Source organism: Daphnia pulicaria, chromosome 12 (genome assembly GCF_021234035.1).
Source record: "Daphnia pulicaria isolate SC F1-1A chromosome 12, SC_F0-13Bv2, whole genome shotgun sequence".
Lineage (NCBI taxonomy): Eukaryota > Metazoa > Arthropoda > Branchiopoda > Diplostraca > Daphniidae > Daphnia > Daphnia pulicaria.
In genome coordinates this window covers 2755492-2772930 of record NC_060924.1, presented here as the reverse complement: position 1 = coordinate 2772930, position 17439 = coordinate 2755492, and the positions used below count along the sequence as shown (strand labels likewise).

Below are 17439 nucleotides of genomic sequence, written 5' to 3'. Positions count from 1 at the left end.
AATGGACAAAATAAGGACAGAACTGCTATAGTTTTAAATATTCCCAACACTATCGCTGGTACCTCCAAGAAAATACTCTGCAACGTCTTCAACTAAAATAAGAAAACCGCTATGAATTTCACCGATAAGGGAATCCAACAGACAGAGACGGACGAGGGGGCTGTGCATATACCGAGGGTTTCCTCACTTCCACATCGGAACAAACCGCTGAAGGGAACAATTAAAAGAGCTGCTGCCAAGCGAAAAACAAAAAAAAAAAACAACAAAATGCACGCCTGTTTTTATTCGAAACACGGTAGGAGTCTGACCAAAATGGGAATCGGTTTTTTCCCAGAATCCCGCCGGCAATCTCTCTCTCTCTCTCTGTATTGTCTGCATGTATCCGACCTCCTTTTCTCTGTCAGTGTCTGTCAAGAAGCAAAGCTCAAAGAAACGTACGTTTTTCACTCCCGGCAATTTTTGTTTCGTCTTGCGAGTTTTAGCGTGATAAGCCTACTGTGCTGATGTGCTTGTGATTGTGAAAAAACGGTTGGCATTCATTCCAAAAGTGAAGTACACTGATTCTCTATTTCAATGTCGAGCTTATTGGCTTTCGGTGATTTTCAGTTGAAGACGATTCCACTTGCTCTTTTCTACTTTCTATTCGCCATTCAAACAGAATGTCAACAGCTCGAAATCATTCCCGGTGACAGTGAACAAGTGGTCCAAGCCGGTTCACACTTGACACTCACCTGCACCTATCAATATGTAAATGAATACGACAAAAGGGAAAACAATATTTCTTGGATCTTGCCCAGCTATCTTACCAGGAATCCGGTAATTAAAAAAACAACAACAAACAAACAAAATAGACTTTTTTTCAATTTCGCTGCGCTTCAGTGAATTCTTCAAGGTTTTCTTTTTAAAATTCCCCCGATTTAGAAAAGTGGCGTTGAGAAACGCTTGCTCAAGACTTTTAACAGGAATGACACGCACCTGAGTTCGACGATGACGTTAATGAATTCCATACCTGAAGATACGGGCTACTTTGGTTGCGTCGAAATCTTGACGTGGAACACAATCGGGAAAATCAGCCAATACGTCTACGTTCACAGTTAATTTAGTTTAGCCTGACGTAAAACCCCTTTTCATTTGAATAAAAATTAAAATGTCATTATTAATAGGCGATACAACTCTCATAATCGATAAGATGGACGACAAGTACTTATTTCCCAAATTTGAGCACCGACAAGGTGAATCTCTTCTCATCCCTTGCAAGCCCACCCATCCTAATGTGACAGTTTCGCTGAGTCGTGAGAAACTCAGCACAAATGGTGAATGGGATTGGGATAATATCACGGTGACTTAGATTTCCCCACAAAAACAGGTTTCTCATATTTATATCTGACGTTGTTTTATAAATTCAATCAACAGGATTTGTTATCGCAACCGGATTCTAACTGGGCGTTCGAACCGAAACTCGGCATGACACTAACAAATCCGAAGATTAATGACTCTGGAGAATACGGATGCGTTGGGAAAATGGACAACGCCGTTATTTACGAATACTTCTCCATCTACGTCTTGGGTAGTAAATGACAACTTGTTGAAACGACGAGTTCAAAAGTAAATAATCAAACAAAAAAATAACAGGAATGGAACTGACTCGAATAGACGAGATTGACGATACGCTACAAGCCTGGCTGGATGGTAGTAACGCCACTTTTATTTGCCGTACTTCTGCTACCTCAGAGTTTCCTTCGCAACCGGAATGGGCCTATCAAATCGGCGACGATGGAGAAATGCACGTCTTAAACGAGTCTAACCCAACCGAAGGTTAGAGATTTTTAAAGAAAAACGAAATCGATTCGCTATAATTCACCTTTTGCTTTAGGTATACACATCCAGTCTACAAATTATTATAGCGGAATGGGTTACACCTTTTACGAAAGTCGACTGGATCTGTTTGATTTTGCTAGTCAAATACCATTTGATCCGTGGAATACTTCAATAATTTTCAAATGTACAGCAAATATCGATACGCAACCTGTATCGAAAACCATTTCTTTAACAATCAAAGGTATTTCCTAGCTCAACTTTGCAATGCTCGATTTGGAAGAAACGACGCTATTAATTTGCACTATTGATTTCCAGAAATAAGGTACGATCCAGTGGTTTATTACGTGCGGAATCAAGAAGAAAACAACAGCACAACTGTTGCCTTTTCTGTGACTCTGGCAATATTATTTGCTATAGGAATCTGTATCGCTGTCAAACCTTATTTCGACAAGGTAAGCGGTGCAAATGACGGCATACTTTACCCACGCGTTTACTTTATTTTATCTAACGAAAAGAAACGGAGTGGATTTCGAGAAAAAGTGGAAAACAACTTGGAATCGCCAATTGAGGAGCAAACTGAACTGATAACGACATCATACGGTGCTGACTTTCAAAATAAAAACTGACTGTCTTTTTAAAAATTACTAATTGGTGTTTTACTTCCTTTACAGATTCGCAAGATAACAGACAGATGAACGAATCATCAAGAGATGAATTCTATTCACTAAACAATACTGCACAAGGAATCAATAATGATTGATGACTTGTTTCCGGTGTCATAAAACTTATGACAAAAAACAGGTGACCTCCCTTATCCCACAAAAATATGTTATCTGTAGGTATTAAATGCCATCAGATTACAGAAAACCATTTCCCATTACACTGAATGATGTTGACTTAAAAATATGACAGTTTTTGAATGAAAATATATATCTACCTTTGAGAGATAGAAGACCATTTGTTTGGTACATCATGATAATTTGTTGTTTGATGACACTTAATATGCTGCAACAGCAATGACAGAAATCAGGGTCTGGATCAGCTTGCACATCTAAAGAATTACAAAAAAATGTATTCTTATTCTTTGAAAAAGATTTTTTTATGAGCCTTATCTATTTCCTTGATAGGTAAATTTTCATCTTTCAGGTATCATCATCTCAGGCAAAATAACCTGAAAGATAAACTTAACTCAGCTAAACAAAATTCTATGACATAATCCTGGACAGTAATGAGAGAAAAGAACAATAAAATGGTTATGAAATGTAAACAAACCTCGATGGGGATTTTGAACACAAACTATGTAGACACGTTAAGTCGTAAACACAAAACACCATGTGCCACATTCGCAAAATTATCGTCTGCCATCCAGTCGAGGTTGTTGCCATTTCGCATTTCCGATATGGCAAAAGTTTTTTTCTTGTTTTGGTAAATAAACTGAATGCCTTATTTTGAAAAACTTGTACTAATACATCGGAAAGTCATTTTTCTTCAGGAACATGAATTAAATAACACAAACAGTCAAACACAAAACAAGCCTACATAAAGTAAAATTTTGATTTGTGAGTGATCTAAAATGAAAATAGCAATTATTTTTCACAGTTCAAAATTGCGGTACCTTAATATGGATGAATAGAAAAACAAAAAGTATTATAACTCCTTTAATAAGGAGCGGCAAAGATTGCTGGGCAATATGCTTCTGGGAAGGGGGGGGGGCAAGGTGATATGGCTTTATCTATAGCTTTAATTTTCTTTGGAAAATTAATCTCGTCCGAAGACATCCTGTAATAGTAATCCTATAGGCTTAAATGCCATCACGATGTCATTAACGTTGACGTGGGGAATCATATAGAACCACACATTCGCCTTCATCTGAACTGGAAATGTAAACAATATCCGGCGATTCTGTCGACGTTGCGGAGTATGGTTTGACAGCAGAAGGTGAATTGGCGCTGGTTGGGATCCTTGAAGAAGTAGAGCACAATGTTTCGTAAGTCCACGGCAATTCGCTCAAACGTTTCTCCCTGGTTTGCATTACATTTGCCTCGGATGAGGTATGACAAACTGGAGAGGGAGCTTCCGGTAAACACTCATCGTCGTGCAGAATCAAATAATCGTTCTCGTCTGAACTCGATATGCAAATCACTTCCGGGGTTGATGTGGCTGCAATCAGATAGCTACTTGGTGATTGCAAGTCATTGGACGCTTGGCAACTATACTCAGCAGACTGTTGGGCAGGTGACAGTAGCACCTGTTTGTCACTTCCAATTGCTCCTCCTCCATTGGGCGCCATTGCTTCTACAGGTTGTGTTCGTCCTTGCAGACTTTTCCCCAGACCTTTCCCCGGTTGGAAGCCCATCTATGTAGACATAGTCGAATGAGAGATTAGACATTTTTACCATATCAACCAATACTTAAAAATACCTTCAATAGAAGTTTGGCACCGATTCCTTTCGTGTGTTTTTCCCACTCACCCAGTTTTACCAACTTGTCACTAAAATTAAATTTCACATGAAAAATAACGTAAAGATGAGACATTATGAGTTCCATGAAATACCTTTGAGAGTAAGTGTCCATTTCGTCTTGAATTATATCCGATTCATCACCTCTGACAAAATCAATTGGAACGATTTTGTGACTCGGAGATGGAATATTTAAAAAATTCTGATGACCTGTGAATTGTTTTTTAAAAGGCGATAGCAGACATTTTCTCTTTACAAATTGACTTCCAGTGTTTCTCATCATAGACGGATGACGCCAACTATAATTTGGGCTTGAGTAATTATTAATTCTATTTCTCCACAAATGTATTCTGTTCTTGAATGGAAAAGAGTAAAACCAAGTTAATTAGTTAAGTTTCCCTAAGAAGAAAAGCAATCAGCCGTAATACTTATTATATTGGATGAATGGGTGGATGACATGGAATGGCGGCAAGAAGGTTCGCCACTGTTGAGCGAATGGCGGGTGGATGGGTGTCGGTAGTAGGGGTTGACGGTGTCGTTTCCTTTGGGTGAACGGATGTTCATTCGATGGCAGCAAGAGCCTACTCTGATGACTGAACACATGTTGTTCCCCAGGTGATGGTAACAAGAAAGGTTTACGCCGGCTAAGTGATCCTATTCCATCATGCGACAGCGACATCGTAAACAACAATAAACGATGCAGCGTCGTGAATACTGTTCAATGTTAAATGAAAGAAAGATAGAAGAAAGAATGAAATTAATTAACAAGCAATGGTACCAAGTATGCATCTCTAACTGCTAGAAAATATTTTTTAAATTATTACAGCAAACACATTTTCGTGTTATTAAGAAAAGGTTAGTAACTTATTTTCAAATGATTGCATAATGTATGTGGTATGTCAAACCTTAATCTAGAGACGTTTTCAGATTCAACGAAAATAATTTTAATCCTAATCATGAGAGGTGTCTGCTGTGTCTTCTTAATTAACAAAATAAAATAAAAATAGCCGAAAGTTATAAGAATGAATTATAGACTTACCTTTAAATGGTTATACTACGATCTAGTTTGAAGCACGACTAAGGAGAGAAAACCAAGAGTAAATTAAAAGGAAAGGAAACCAGCTTAGTTCACCTTGACTATCAAGAGATCAACGATCACGATACACGAACGAAACGCCGCCAAATAGGCGTCTGCATAATTGTCAACTTTTTCGGATAAAATAAATGACTCTCGAGTTGCGCTCGTAAGATACTTAAGCCAGATTTTCAAGGTCTGAAATAAATAGACACTCTAATCGACCAACGAAAAAAAATACTTTGATTTTAAACTCTCTTCTTGTGTAACCTACATTTTTGCAGATAAAGACCTTTTGAGAATTAACAATGTTCATTCGCATTCACATCAAATTTTTTTACTTTTCTGGTTTTCATAATTTAAAAACTAGAAGCAAATGATTTTTTTTTTATTTCCCTTATATTATCCCATAAAAAAGTACACGTATAAGTCAGTCGACAATCGTTTTGCGCATTTTGGATGATCTCTCAACACAAATGCTCAAAGGGATGCCACAATTTCCTCTTCCAAAATAAAACCAGTGAAGTGATTGAATTTGAATTCTTTGTCTTCATGCAATACCGCTCCTGGGGACATACCATCCATCTGTAACCAGACGCGATCGCCTGAATTTAATTCCAGTGTTGACTGGACGACAAACGGACTATGCTGACCGGCGACGGTGTTAGCTTCTTGAACATTACCCACCCCCATTTTAGTTCCGTTGACGTAAAGACGAACTCTTAAATAAACGGAAGATCGCCACTTTTTGGAGTCATCTGTAAACACATCTGAAGATGAAGCTGGAAATCCCGCATTTCCCGTGAAAGAGAAGTAATAAATTCCCTTTCGTGGTGCCGTGAATATGCCGGATGTCAAATTCATGGCATCTCCCACGTTCAATACCGAAAGTTCGAACGGAATTGGCTTGTCCTTTTGGACAAATGAAGAATTTTTCTGGACGAAGAAATGAACAGGCGCTGATTTGACGTCGACGTAACCAATCCATCTTTCTTTGCCTGCAAACAAGAGTTCGCAATAGAAAATTTGTTACTTGAACCAATAAGGTAAAACTATGTCTTACCATTTTGAGTAGGATAGAAATCACAGAAAACCATTTCTAACTTTTTCGATCCTTTTACAGAAAAGAATCCACTCAGTTTATGCCCCATTCGCTGCAGATCCCCACATGAGGTTGGCATGTGACCAATGTCAACTATTTCACTCGTTCTGGCTGTTTAAAGAAAATTCAAATAATTTTATTCCTCTCTTTTAAAAAACACCAGATTTAGTTTCGCATTTTACCATATAATTTGGTCGTCAAATGCGCAACAGAAGCATTCATGTTACTCAATTCTGATCATCCTTATTTTAAGCACCTCTAAGCTGGTCCCCAATCGAAAGCTTACCGTTTAATTTTGCCGACAATTCCTCGACGAAGACCTTCGTTTGGATTAATTCCTTTTTGGTAGTTTCCAAATTCTCCAAGGTAACTATAAACCATACAAATAACACAAATTAAGGAGGAACACAAGTGATACAAAAAAAAAAAAAAAAAAAAAAAAAACAGAAAATTAAATTATAGATGCAATTTCTATTTTTACATAAATGTTAAGTTACTTGCTAACTCCTTGGTGAAATTAAATTTGGTTTCTTCCAAATGTTTTTCCAATTCTAAAAATTTTGCAAATTTTTTGATAAGTTCAGTTGGCAAATTCATATTTTGAATAAATTGCTATTTTACCTTCAAATTGGAATAAATATTCGTCTTCTTGAGATATTTCGACCTCATCAGGTAAACAGGCATCTAAAAACAAAGTAAAATTTGAGTTTTTTTTATGAATCTAATAAAAGATACAACAAACCTACTATTGTTCCATTGAGGATTGAAATTAAGTTTCAAATTTTCAAACTGTTCCGGATTACTCCGAATTTTAGACTTCACTTGATCGCAATCTTCATATGTCTGGCAGGTCACGCTAAATCTGAGTGATTGCTCGCCCTTATACGTGAGCCGCTCATTAGTCAATGAGAAATCACCAGATGATTGCGCTATGCTAGTCAACCAGACACTGTCGAAAGGAAAAACTTTCACTTGATTCGGCTCAACTTCTTGGTTTAAGGCCTTGGTGAGATACCGGGCCACTTTGATTCCAACAACTTCATTCCAAATAGTATAACTTAAACTGATTAATCCCTGATTGGCCGTTTGATTAAAGAAAAACACGGTATCTCTGTGATTCAGCTGAGCAATCGGCGAGTAGAAAAAGATGATCTTGTTGTTTAAAGTTGTTCGACTGTCGTAGATATTGATACAAGCGGAACCGTACTGCATGGAGGAAAATTTAGTCGGCAGTGGTTTATCAACAGATGTCGCGGATAAGGTGGGATTGGTTGAAGGAATAGGCAACTCAGATTCTGAAGAAGCATCCAGAAAAAGAGTAAACGCAACCACCAGTTGCCATGGCAGAAAAATCCGCATCTGTAAATGACATTTCAAACGGTAATATTTTTATCTATTTGTTAATTTGTTGAATATTTATTACCTCTAAAAAATTATGGCAAAATACGGTTGCTTCGGTGAAAAGTGGCTCAAGATGTGACAGCATGAAATCATTTGAAAAAACATTTCAATTTTTGGCTTATTATATAGACTTATCGATGGGCAGGAACTAACCAACAACAGACAAAATAAATTGAAATCCGTGTCGCTCATTGGCTCTTGGGTCAAAATTTTAAAAAATAATCTTACTGTCTACAGGGAGTAGTAATTTAAAAAAAAGTTGCGGATGGTAAACTTACTTGGCTTGTTTGGATTGAATGACATTTGAGATGACGGGTCGGATGACAATCTTATTTCCCACGATGTCGAAACATTGCCATCAGGAATGACTCGTTGCATGACATCGGATGTTTATGATTAAAGTGTAGTGGCGGGGTGCAGTCTCGGATTCCAAAATAGATCGGATAAGAATTCGGGAATAACTTGGAGTCGTGGTGTGTCAGTTTCCTATGATCTGTAGCGATCTAGCGAATCAACATAAACCACAAAATTATTATTTTATGCCCCACAAAATATAGTTACGTACTGACAGACTTGAATACTTGTTACTATATATATATCGCAGTTCAAATGAATTGTGTTAATGATGTCAGTGGGTCGAAGGTTGCTTCATGACATTTTTCAAATATACAGTCATTCTACTTGATTTGTGTCCATCCAATCCAGCTGTTTGCCTTCTAATGGCCGACACACTGTCTAGAGCTTTCCCTTATTTTCCATCGTAGGCTACGCGTGACGCTTTGCTGTACAATTTTCTTCCCAAGAAATGGCTAATCTTATCGCTGCAAAAAATAGCAAAAAGGCAAAAAGTAATGATCACTGACACTACGTATCTTTCAAGTTTTAATTCTAGTTTGACTTTTTCAATTAAATTCATTTAAAAAATGACAAAAAAAGGACACAAAAAACTGTTTTCACCTTCCGCACCTACTGAAAAATTGGGACAATACATGGAGTAAGAACCCGTCTTTGGTTTGCAATGTCTGCGATTAAAAACTGCACCTTTCTGTTAACCACACGGTATGGTAGCTGCTATAAAAAAAATTACATTACAAGATTTCAATTTTTTTTCCTTTTTAAACAGATAGATGCCATGTTTACGCGCCTACGTAAGTACAGAACATAAGATTTTGTTTTACGATGAAACGCGATGACATACTTGATTTTATTTTGTCTAGGTCGCTGGGTTTTTCCTACCGGGTTTTTCCCATCAACGAAGTCAGCTCTTTTTTTTAACTACTTCCACGGGTCAAAGGTCATGGTGAATTTCATCATTATTATTATTTATATTTGTGTAGTGTAAGTGATAAACTGATAAACGGAATACATTTAGTAACGTAGTGAAATCTTAGTAAGTAAGCGAATTGAAAGTCAGTTATTAATGGTTTCTATTAGCCGATTAAGACGAATTAAAATCAATAATAGCTTTCCATTTTGTAGTCTACTCCTACTGCAATACCTTAATGAGACCTCTTTTATATCCCAACTAAATAATGTGAAATTATCATCTGTACAAAAAATCTATTTTTTCACGTGTTCACGTTCCTTACAATATATTTTTATTAGTAAAAGTGTCGATGCCTCCTATATTGATGTAATAAATAGAATTTTCACAGAAAAATAAACGATGACTTACTGATCGGGTAACATAATGTTGAAGTCCGAATGTTCCAATAACAGACTCGTGGAGTTTTGTAGATCATTTTTCACCTTCTACACCTGAAAAAAAAAGCTGTAAATAGAAAACAAGATTAAGAGCTAATGAACGAAAAATTGTCCCCTTCTTATTCAAATCAAACTGATGCAAAAAGCCAAAAACTGATTGCCCACCATGTTAGTAAACTTACAAGTAGACATATACTACACAATTTTACTTTTAAGCTAGCAAAAAATTAGATTTGTTTTTTTGGTAACCTTTGTTCAAAAGAAAGTTGCTTCTTATTGCAAAGAAAAATAATCAGAATAAATAGACTACATTCCATGTGCTCCAAACGAAACGAAACGAACGGAAATATAGTGTTTTTTTGTTTTTTTTCTAAAAGTCACAATCACACAATCCTTACTCTGATAAAACATGAAACAGAAACAAAAGACAATTACCGATTGTAGGCTAATGAGCTTCTGAAAATGAAAAACTACAAAAAATTGTCTGGAATTGTCTGAAGTTTTGAAATTTCAAATGTGTAAACAATATTGCAGACGACGTTTTGAGAAATCGAGCTTGACCAATGACCAGTCGAGTAGAGCTGCCACCTATCCGGCGATTCATCTATTGTATTGAAAGAATTAACACCATTTTTCACGGTAGAAAGGTAGGTAAACAGCTAAATCAAACGAAAAAGATTGTAAAGGCGCGTCGCGTGGCGCGAACTAATTTTTAGTGAATTAGTTAGAATGTTATAGGTTTATTCAATTATTCTTCCCAAGAAAAGCAACAATTACGATTCAATAGATTTTAATTCTCAAGTGGAATTAAAACAGATTAAATAAAGTTAGATGATTTAGATCAGCTTTTCATAAACCAATTTCCACGTTTAACAATTGGATGGATAGGTATGGAAATTTACCGCAATATCCGCATGGCCTACACTCCCATAGTGCACGTGTGCCTACTCACCCTTCCATTATGGAACATTTTGATTTAAGGGCTATTCAAGTTTCCTAGTATCACAATATCAAGACCGAAACGCTCTGTTGGGTCCCATGAGGAAAATCCGGCGTTAGTAAAAGTCTTATTACTCCCCCAAGAATATACGTAAATGGGTTCTCATACATTAAGTCTAGCGAGTCTAGACGCTCTTTTTTTTCGAATTTCGTGAGATGAGTTTTTAAAAGCCAGACAGTAAATTTTCATCTACACTCTGTAACCCGCCTGTGTATATATGTTTAGGTATAAGAAAGAGATAAGATGTGGGATGCGGAATGGAAAAAACGATGATAAGATTGTTACCTCAAATAATCACGAGTTGGTTTTATTTCCTTCGTGCCATACAGTCGCATACAGTATGCCAACTGATCACCCCGCTCACAGTTCCCACTGACACCGCGCTGTAAGTCGTTATTCTATATAGTTCCCTAAGACACATTGTTTTCTTCATAATTTTCTGTTATTCAGTAGAAGGCGACTGTTATTCAATGGCCCAGAGCCGAAACGCAAGCGGTAATGAGCAAACTGGGCCGGCCAGCGATGGAAATGCTCCATTAACTCGAAAAGTGATTCCACATTTCGTATCGTGGGTGGCTTTTGTCGCTTGTCTATTCTACGTCTACTATTACGAAATAGTGTAGCAATGGCATTGTCTGCTGACCATCTAGTATCGTCGAAAATAAAAGAATTCAATTTAGCTAGAAATGAAAATGACTATTTCGGCCCTCATATTGTCGTCAGCAATAAAATAAAGACAGTAAAATGAACTGAAAAAAAGTTACACACGGGAACTTTCATTACGACTCTATAAAGCGTCAATAAAAATAACAAATAAACCATCACGGACAACACATTAATTTGACCGTACAGACATGACGTCGGCAGGACCCGAATTCCCGTTTCCTTTTTTAAAAAAATGCCAACCGATACGGTATTCGGCGTGAGACGATAGCCTATCTTGAACTTCCATGTTAACCAGCACTCTAAAAATTTTGTTATTTCTATTCGTTGGCTTAATTAGTATTCAATCGGCGCGTGAAAAAAGAATCCCGACGTTGCATTACTTTTAGCCATCTAAACTTTTCCCGTTGGGTTGAAATTTTGTCGTTATGTCAACTACGGCTAAGGTTAGCAGCCTGTAACATTTCCCACAACATTTGATGGTCTGCATGACAATCAAACAGTCCTGTACGAACTATCACCAAGTAAGATTGATAGGAGTTGTCCTACAATCTAAACTGAAAGATGAATGGGCACTTTGATAGATAAGACGATATCTTTTCTTTCAAACTTACCTGAGTGGAAGGTAATAGTCGTGATAGATCAGATAATGCCGTTATGATCGTAACTCAAACCGGAAAGGGTGCTGAACATCCAAAGCTGGCGGTTAGATCCGGATGGAGTCGTTCAATTTTCGATGCGAGACACGAAATGACCGGCAGTGATCCTATCAAGCTCCAGATGAAAACTACAAGCTCCTCCTCTCAAACCTAGCATCAAAACAGTAAAACAGAATAGTGGAGGAAGAAGATGTATAACACTTGGGCTCGACCTACATCATAAAAACTCGACGTCTGGCCAAACGTCTTTCACAGTTGATTTCTAGTTACGTCAAATTACAGTTCAACTCGCTTATTCCTTGAAGGGCAGTGATTACAACAAACTTCCCCTTCAACTCTTTTCCTGTCCAAACACAGAAGGTAGGCAGGTTTTAAACAGTAATTTTCTTTCTTTTTCTTCAAGAATAAATGTATATACTTGCGACCATCCTGATGTTGAGTTGCGGTCGGAAATCCGCATTAGCCGCAACAGTTCCGAGAAATGAAAATGTCTCGGGCATTTTTATTCAGCTTCAATAGGCAAAGAGTAACCATGGGTCCCACATTTCCGTTTCTAACTTTCTATGTAAAAACCGCCACCCGCTGCTGTTTCTAACAATCGAAATTTTGCATTTTGCACAGCTTACCCACATGAAACGGTATTATCGGGTATTATTTCTTCGTCGCCAAAATTATTTAGAATGCACCTGGGTGGCCAAAAGCACTGGGGAATGAAACCAGCAGTCAGGGATGATGAAGTGAGTCCGCGCGTTGTTTTCCCCTTCTTGTTTTCACGATTCCAGGTGTCTAGAAAATTCTAAAAACAAAAAAGGAAAATTAATATGAGGCTTTCGTGAACACGAGAATGAGGTTTGGGTATTACCTGGAAAAAGATAAACATTTTTCTTTGGATGTATCACGAAGGGGGTCTTTCTTTCCATCAGCCAGTCAATTGCGCAAGACTAGTTACCCACGCGAAATGTGTAAAGTTAATTGAGGTGCTGTTACGACAGCTCAGTGTCCGGATGCATATGCACACACTTACGCGGTTGGCTGACCTCTACCACTTATAATATACCCTGCTGGCGTCTCTCTCACGCGAAAGAAATCATTTTTAATCGTTCGTCACACGCTCGTGGAGAAATATTCAATCATGTCGGGGTGACAGTAAAAGCAGTCGCGTGAATTTAAGTCTTTTTCTTTCTAAAACAAAAAAGAACTGGAATAAGACATGTATAGGAACACGCGTTGGACAAAATAAAAAAAATACTCTTCTGGGCTCTTTTTAATATAGTACTGTAAGCTTATAGTTAGATGAACGGAATATACTCACGCCAGAATGGGTTTCTAGGCTGTCTACCTCGGATGACAGGTTCCCACGCAAAAGGTTGATTCCAAGAGAAGAGTTGTTTTTCTTTTTTTTCTTTTTATGTCGAAACCCTCTGCGGGAGAGGAGGAGGGGAAGAAGTCCAGGAGTAGTCAAATGACGACAACGAGGAAACATCCCGTAGTTGTTGCGCAGCGTTCGGACGGAACAGTCGAGAGAGCTCCGTCTTTTTATTTCTCAAGTACCCAGTGTTTTCCAAGTGATTCACGCGGATTAAAACAAGTCGATCAGGGAGTGCGAAGGTCATCTGCCCATCCGGAAATAAGTCCTACAAATTGACAGACACGGAAGAAGCCCGGAAAAATTAAAACAAAAGGGACTGTTAAACAGTGCGGAAGTTGACCTTTTAATGAGGCGACGTGACGTGTTGGTCCAGCGGCAGCGAGGCGTCCGTCTAGAATAACTGACGCGATGGCGGTGCGGAAGATGTTAACGAATGCCGGACAACAAGCCGACTAGTTTAACCCAGTGAGTTTTTGTTGTCGTCCATTTGTCCGATGAGAGACGAAGGGAGGCCAAACGACGAGTCAAGGATGGAATGAACAATGCCGACTCTGACGATCCCGTTATACCTCCGTCGAGTCGACGACGACAGGAAACCACCACCCACGCGACTCGGAGCGTGACTCTTCCGTCGATTTCTTCTTCTTTGCTGCTGCTGACCGTCTTGTCTTGACGATAGCTCCAGCCCGGCAGGAGGGCGGCAATAATAATCCAGATACTTTTCTTCTTTCGGCAACTGTTTGTTGCACGCCATCAACGTTTGTGTGTGTCTATCGTGTGTGTGTTGCGGTTTTCGGACGCTTTTGGTTACTCGTTTGCATTCGTCCGTGTCCCATTGTGGCTCATTTCCTGCACCCAATCGACTTTCTACCACTTTTTGTTTAGCGGTTATTAAGGTACATAAGATCCTCTGAAGCCGGTACGGAATGAGATGACTACCATCGGCAGGATATGGAAACATTTTATGATGCACCTGGTCGGTTGATTGATTTAGTTTTCTGCTGGTTTTTTTACAGGTGAAAATGCGTCACTTTTACAAGAACGTCTTATCAGGAATCGTTTTCTGGTTGCTCTTCTCACAGAGTTTGAGTCTGTTCAACAGTTCCAGTGCAGCATCGACGTCCAGAACTTCTTCTTATACTTCGGAGGTTGCCGAAACGGAAGATGAAGCTGAACTGAGCAAAGAAATGGCAGTGACTCCCAAAGAGGTGGAAGAAGCAGATGACAAGGAGGAAGAAGGATCGGAAGGCAGGGATTTCAGTGAACTGTTGAAGATCGTCAAACGAGAAATTAGTGACGGTGAAACCGGCCGCTCTTCGTCGGGGATCTTCAACACGACACTCGCCTTTACCATTCCGCTTTTCTCTTTCTCGCTGCCAGACAGGGCCACAGCCGGAAAGGACTACACCAAACAGGCCGCTTTGTCGCTCTTTGGTCTGGCCATTGTCGGTGGTATCGCCATCATGCCTTACGTCTGGGCGGCCCGCCCTGCTTTAGGGAAGAAGACTGTCGTCGAGTAAGTTCTATTTCCAAAATTATACGGAGGAGAAGAATTCAATTAAATTTTGTTTTAACAGATCCAGCAGATCAAAGAAAGATGAAATCGCTTCATCCGTTCTGCCCATGATAGCCAATATAGCTTCTCTGGCCGGGCTGGACGCCAAAACGTGCGTGCAGCGTTCAGTCTGCGAAACTTACCGAAATCCGGAACGCTACGGCTACCTGGTGTTCCCCGTCCGCTACTTTATGCTGTAAGTTCATAGGGCTATATGTCGTAACGGTTAACTGAAATTCTCCCAAACTTTAAATAACTAAATGGGAAATAAAGGGGGAAGGAAAAAAAAAGTTACGTAATGTTCCGCAAGAAAGAGTTGAGTGAGTTTATGGAGTCTACGACAGTTAAATGCGTTCACCGTTGGAGCTCCACCGTTATTACCAACTTTCACTGTAGCGTGACTCAACTCCCATTTTCTTCTTTTGTTCAAATGCACAGATCCCCTCAATCCCGGGAAGACGATAAACCATCCGAGTATCAACGAGCAGCCGAGTTTGGGCGACAAGAAAAAGAAGAATGTGAGCGGCGCTACCGGTGCGCTTTCAGTCTTATCGGAGCGGCCAATTTCCTCTTCAGCTACTTCTTACCACCCTCAACGGCCTGAAGAGACAACCGAGATTCCGACTGAACTTTACCCTGCAGCAGCCCAGTCGCCACTGCAGTGGATCCTGTGAATTGACTATTTAATATTTATTCAACTATTAGACATTGTTATTTATATGCAAAAGTGCCGTGAATTGCCCCTGTTTTGAAATGACAAAGATTTGCCAAAACTCTTTTCTTGAACCCAATCCCATACTTTGCACACCATCTTTAATTTATGCTTAACCGCGCCCGATTAATTAATTTTTTCCATCTCCCCCCAAAAATTGTGTAATAATTGGCGGAACGAACTAAGGACGTCCCGCATAGGATTGATGCCGTGAGTGATAAACCACTTGTGTACTGAGTTTACTGGGAATCCAGATGTCGAACACAAAGAAAAATGAATTAAAATTGATTGATTTAAGAAAGAAAAAAAAAAAAAAGAAGATTGTTACAACATCCGTTTCAAAATCCAATGGCTTCGACAACACCGTTGAAATCTGTGGCACCGTTAAAGAAAAAGTGATTGCGGATGGGTGCGTCTTTGTGGGACACGGCTTTGATAATTTCTTGAGCCAAAACTCCACCCACAACCGCAGCCCCTGGACTAAGTTCGCCAAATACCACCCTAAAAATAAATTCACATTAATATTAAATAATATAACACACTGAAATTTGATTGAATTTATGTTTGCTTAGCGGGCTATCAAAAAATTCTATTGCGATCCTTACTCGTATGCACAGCTGTCAATTATTTGGTTGTCCAGTTTCATTTCGTGTTGAATGTGATCCCGGATTTCACACAATTTCGCAATGTCTGACTGACGGTTTGCAACTTCTGGATCGCGTTTCATTTGAGAGCGGAACATCAGCAAACCTGTGGTGAATATCGGGCAACATTAATGAATGCACCTAAGCTATTCAATTGGAATTGATTTTTCTTGAATTTGTACTTTTCATCATGATGAAATGGCTCTTGATACGCTGCCAACTTCTTTTGTTGAGCTGGGCTGCTGCATCAGCTTCAAATGCTGCTTGTAAAGGAATATAGTTGAGAATATGCTTGACGGTTTTTGTTTCACTTTGGTCAGCTTTTGTCTTCAAAGAGCAAGCATCATCAGCAGCTGGAGCAGGAGCAACATTTACTTCTCTGTACACAAATAAAATGTAAATATAGATTTCACTGTTGCAGTTTCTACTTGACTCAACACTTACTCAGCATATTCATGTTCAAGCAGATCGACAAAGAAGAAACCAGTGAATCCAAACACATCCCCTGAATAGAATGGAATGCTGTGCTTGCGACAGATACTGTTGATCCTGAAAGACTCTTCAACTGCCAATCTGGTTGAACACACAACATCAAAACCACTAAAGAAATCTTCATTCTTAGTGGAAACGTTTTCTTGGTCAGCTATGACTTCCACCATTGGGTTTAAACGTTGCACTCTTTCCAGTGAAGCTTCAACCACCTTGCAAACCAAACATGTAGATATTAACAATCATGCCAAAATTGCTTTAGATGGAAATACTTACATTCTTTCCAACAAGTTCTCGGGGAACAAGGAAATTGGCTGAATTAGCAACAGCAACATTGTGATCCAGCAAGGTTAGGGATTTGATTCCCGACAGAGTCAAGTTCTTGGCGATTTCAGCACCTAAACCACCTAGCCCAATGAGCAGAACTCGAGCTGCACGAAGCCTGCAATATAATGCAATTTATAGCTTGAGTTAAATGCACTCAAGACTTTTAGTTATATTATCTTTTTGCAGACCTTTTCTGTGCTTCCAGTCCCCAAAGTCTGATTTGCCGGTCGTAAAGTGCTGCTTCAGCTTCACTGATGGTTATTTCTTCTTTTGCCACCATTTTAATACTTGCTTCAATTTTGATTGTTTAAATTTTTTAAACAAAATTAAAGTGACGAATTAAGTATCTAAACTACAAAAAGGTTTGGAAAAATCCCAGATCTCTCTCGGCAGTGGATATGTCCGTCTGAATTTTCGTAAAATTCATGGAGTGTAGACGCTGCGTTGCCATTTCAAAATTAG

At 38.9% G+C, this 17439-nt stretch overlaps 5 protein-coding genes and 1 long non-coding RNA gene across 9 annotated transcripts in view; 3 read left to right on the top strand and 3 right to left on the bottom strand.

Annotated features, from left to right (window-relative positions):
• Positions 1–17439, bottom strand: part of LOC124316145 — a 411551-nt gene that overhangs the window by 164727 nt on the left and 229385 nt on the right. The gene's annotated exons all lie outside the window — the stretch shown is intronic.
• Positions 4–2763, top strand: LOC124316284. The gene is made up of 9 exons (XM_046782135.1): positions 4–816; positions 922–1093; positions 1164–1339; positions 1414–1567; positions 1633–1815; positions 1874–2059; positions 2134–2270; positions 2334–2418; positions 2490–2763. Exons 1-9 carry the CDS (start codon positions 574–576, stop codon positions 2576–2578), a joined length of 1425 nt encoding a protein of 474 aa, XP_046638091.1. The 5' UTR covers positions 4–573; the 3' UTR covers positions 2579–2763.
• On the bottom strand, positions 4709–12187 carry LOC124316256. Of its 3 annotated transcripts, none has more exons than XM_046782089.1 (13): positions 12098–12187; positions 11837–12031; positions 9995–10163; positions 9531–9626; positions 8134–8358; positions 7878–8003; positions 7201–7813; positions 7076–7138; positions 6952–7005; positions 6741–6824; positions 6416–6565; positions 5317–6350; positions 4709–4991 (listed from the first exon to the last, which is right to left on the bottom strand). In XM_046782089.1, the coding sequence occupies exons 6-12, from the start codon at positions 7938–7940 to the stop codon at positions 5833–5835; spliced, it is 1545 nt and encodes a 514-aa protein (XP_046638045.1). In that variant the 5' UTR covers positions 7941–8003; positions 8134–8358; positions 9531–9626; positions 9995–10163; positions 11837–12031; positions 12098–12187; the 3' UTR covers positions 4709–4991; positions 5317–5832. The 3 variants fall into 3 exon arrangements, with proteins under 3 accessions (XP_046638045.1, XP_046638047.1, XP_046638046.1); XM_046782091.1 differs by having other exon boundaries at positions 8134–8341; XM_046782090.1 differs by lacking the exon at positions 9995–10163.
• Positions 10174–11308, top strand: LOC124316636. The gene is made up of 2 exons (XR_006911888.1): positions 10174–10944; positions 11010–11308. It is a non-coding gene; the product is annotated as an uncharacterized LOC124316636 (long non-coding RNA).
• On the top strand, positions 12091–15755 carry LOC124316485. 2 transcript variants are annotated; one of them, XM_046782462.1, is made up of 4 exons: positions 12091–12241; positions 14267–14766; positions 14828–15001; positions 15244–15755. In XM_046782462.1, the coding sequence occupies exons 2-4, from the start codon at positions 14273–14275 to the stop codon at positions 15407–15409; spliced, it is 834 nt and encodes a 277-aa protein (XP_046638418.1). In that variant the 5' UTR covers positions 12091–12241; positions 14267–14272; the 3' UTR covers positions 15410–15755. The 2 variants fall into 2 exon arrangements, with proteins under 2 accessions (XP_046638418.1, XP_046638419.1); XM_046782463.1 differs by lacking the exon at positions 12091–12241 and adding an exon at positions 13233–14146.
• On the bottom strand, positions 15720–17414 carry LOC124316412 (SUMO-activating enzyme subunit 1-like). The gene is made up of 6 exons (XM_046782343.1): positions 17166–17414; positions 16927–17092; positions 16606–16862; positions 16344–16540; positions 16123–16267; positions 15720–16018 (listed from the first exon to the last, which is right to left on the bottom strand). The coding sequence occupies exons 1-6, from the start codon at positions 17255–17257 to the stop codon at positions 15856–15858; spliced, it is 1020 nt and encodes a 339-aa protein (XP_046638299.1). The 5' UTR covers positions 17258–17414; the 3' UTR covers positions 15720–15855.